The sequence below is a fragment of the Seriola lalandi genome, unplaced genomic scaffold (assembly GCF_002814215.2).
Source record: "Seriola lalandi dorsalis isolate HSWRI2012SDOR001 ecotype SW California unplaced genomic scaffold, Sedor1 jcf7180002054573, whole genome shotgun sequence".
Classification (NCBI taxonomy): Eukaryota; Metazoa; Chordata; class Actinopteri; order Carangiformes; family Carangidae; genus Seriola; species Seriola lalandi.
In genome coordinates, this window is record NW_019525126.1 from 1,039,338 (window position 1) to 1,040,517 (window position 1,180).

General features: G+C 44.6%; 1 protein-coding gene across 5 annotated transcripts in view; it reads left to right on the top strand.

Annotated features, from left to right (window-relative positions):
• The window catches only part of LOC111663224 (G patch domain-containing protein 2-like), a 20,259-nt gene extending 19,411 nt beyond the window's left edge, over window positions 1-848 (top strand). The window contains exons 10-11 of one of the 5 annotated variants that reach the window (XM_087176911.1): window positions 126-163; window positions 597-714. In XM_087176911.1, the coding sequence (XP_087033037.1) occupies window positions 126-145 (20 nt within the window). In that variant the 3' untranslated portion in view covers window positions 146-163; window positions 597-714. Of the gene's footprint in view, window positions 1-125; window positions 164-596 lie in introns of all 5 variants that reach the window. The other 4 variants (XM_087176909.1, XR_015437908.1, XM_023417335.2 and 1 more) reach the window with 4 other exon arrangements.
• Window positions 849-1,180: the final 332 nt, after the last annotated feature.

The window sequence follows — 1,180 nt, forward strand, 5'->3', positions numbered from 1 at the left end:
GGGGGGGGGTCCAGGAAAGATTTACTATCAACCTGAAGTAGGAAAAGCAGGAAAGCATGTTAGGGAGCGCAATTGTTTTAGATTTCCTCTTTCTCCTGCGGAAATTGGCCCTTTTTCTCTTTCAGATATTTCCCTTCATTCGTAGAGACAAAAAGCTTTAAAGGTGAGTGAGATCAAGAGAAAAAGAGGATCTTTGAAAAGGAAGGCCGTCAGTGAGATGTGAACGTGTGATGAGTGGAGTTAAAAACATACAGCTTCGTACAGCATAACCGGAGGGGGGAAGTTAAGCCATAGGAGCAGCACAGATTGGCCTTTTAATAACCATGTCCACAAGTCATATGGGGCCAAATTGGATTTGGCTCACTTGACCAAAACCTCATTAATATTTAACCTATTAGAAGAGGATTGCTTCAAAGTTTTATTTCAATATACCTAAAACATGGAGAGATCTGTGAGTCGTGGACTAAATTTAATTTTTATTTGAGAGGCAGTCCAGTGAAGAGAAATGTGATTTATGTAAGTATCTTTTACTTTGTTTGTTCTTTTTGTTGTGTTATATGTCCAGAATATGATATGTGCTTTCTTTTTCTCTGCAGCTAGCAACCCATTTCATAAGGATCACCAGAGAGAAGAGGCACAGGGAGCCAATAACACCTCAACCCTAGAGGCCGTGGGGGCAGCCAGTGCAGCAGGTTCCCAGTCTTTTGCTCAGCCTGAAACTTTTTCTCCAGGGGGGCCATGAGGACACCTGAAAACTGGACAAGCACCCAAGCTTGGGAGAACATGAAAAAAAAAAAGGAAATCTGTTGTGCCTGAGAAAAGGCTTCAACTCCTCTTGCTGCACAAAATTTAGGACAAAGAAAAAATACAAAGCACATCATCAAATCAGCATGTTACTGCTAGATCCAGTCTTTCCGGGTAGTATACTAAGTACGGCAAATGTTAATGCAATCAAGCCTCGTTAAGCCCTCCGTCATCTCCTCAAGGAAGACGGCAGCGTCAAGAGGCTCCTCGTTTAACTCAAGCCTCGGCGGCTCCTCCTGTTTCCACACACATAGTCTCCAGGCCACCTGCCACCATGCAATCCAACAATTATGTCCACTGTTGTAGCACAGCATTTGTCAGCGGGAACACTGGGAGGATGGTCAGGTGAGGCTGCGTGGCTGCTGGGGGGTGGGGG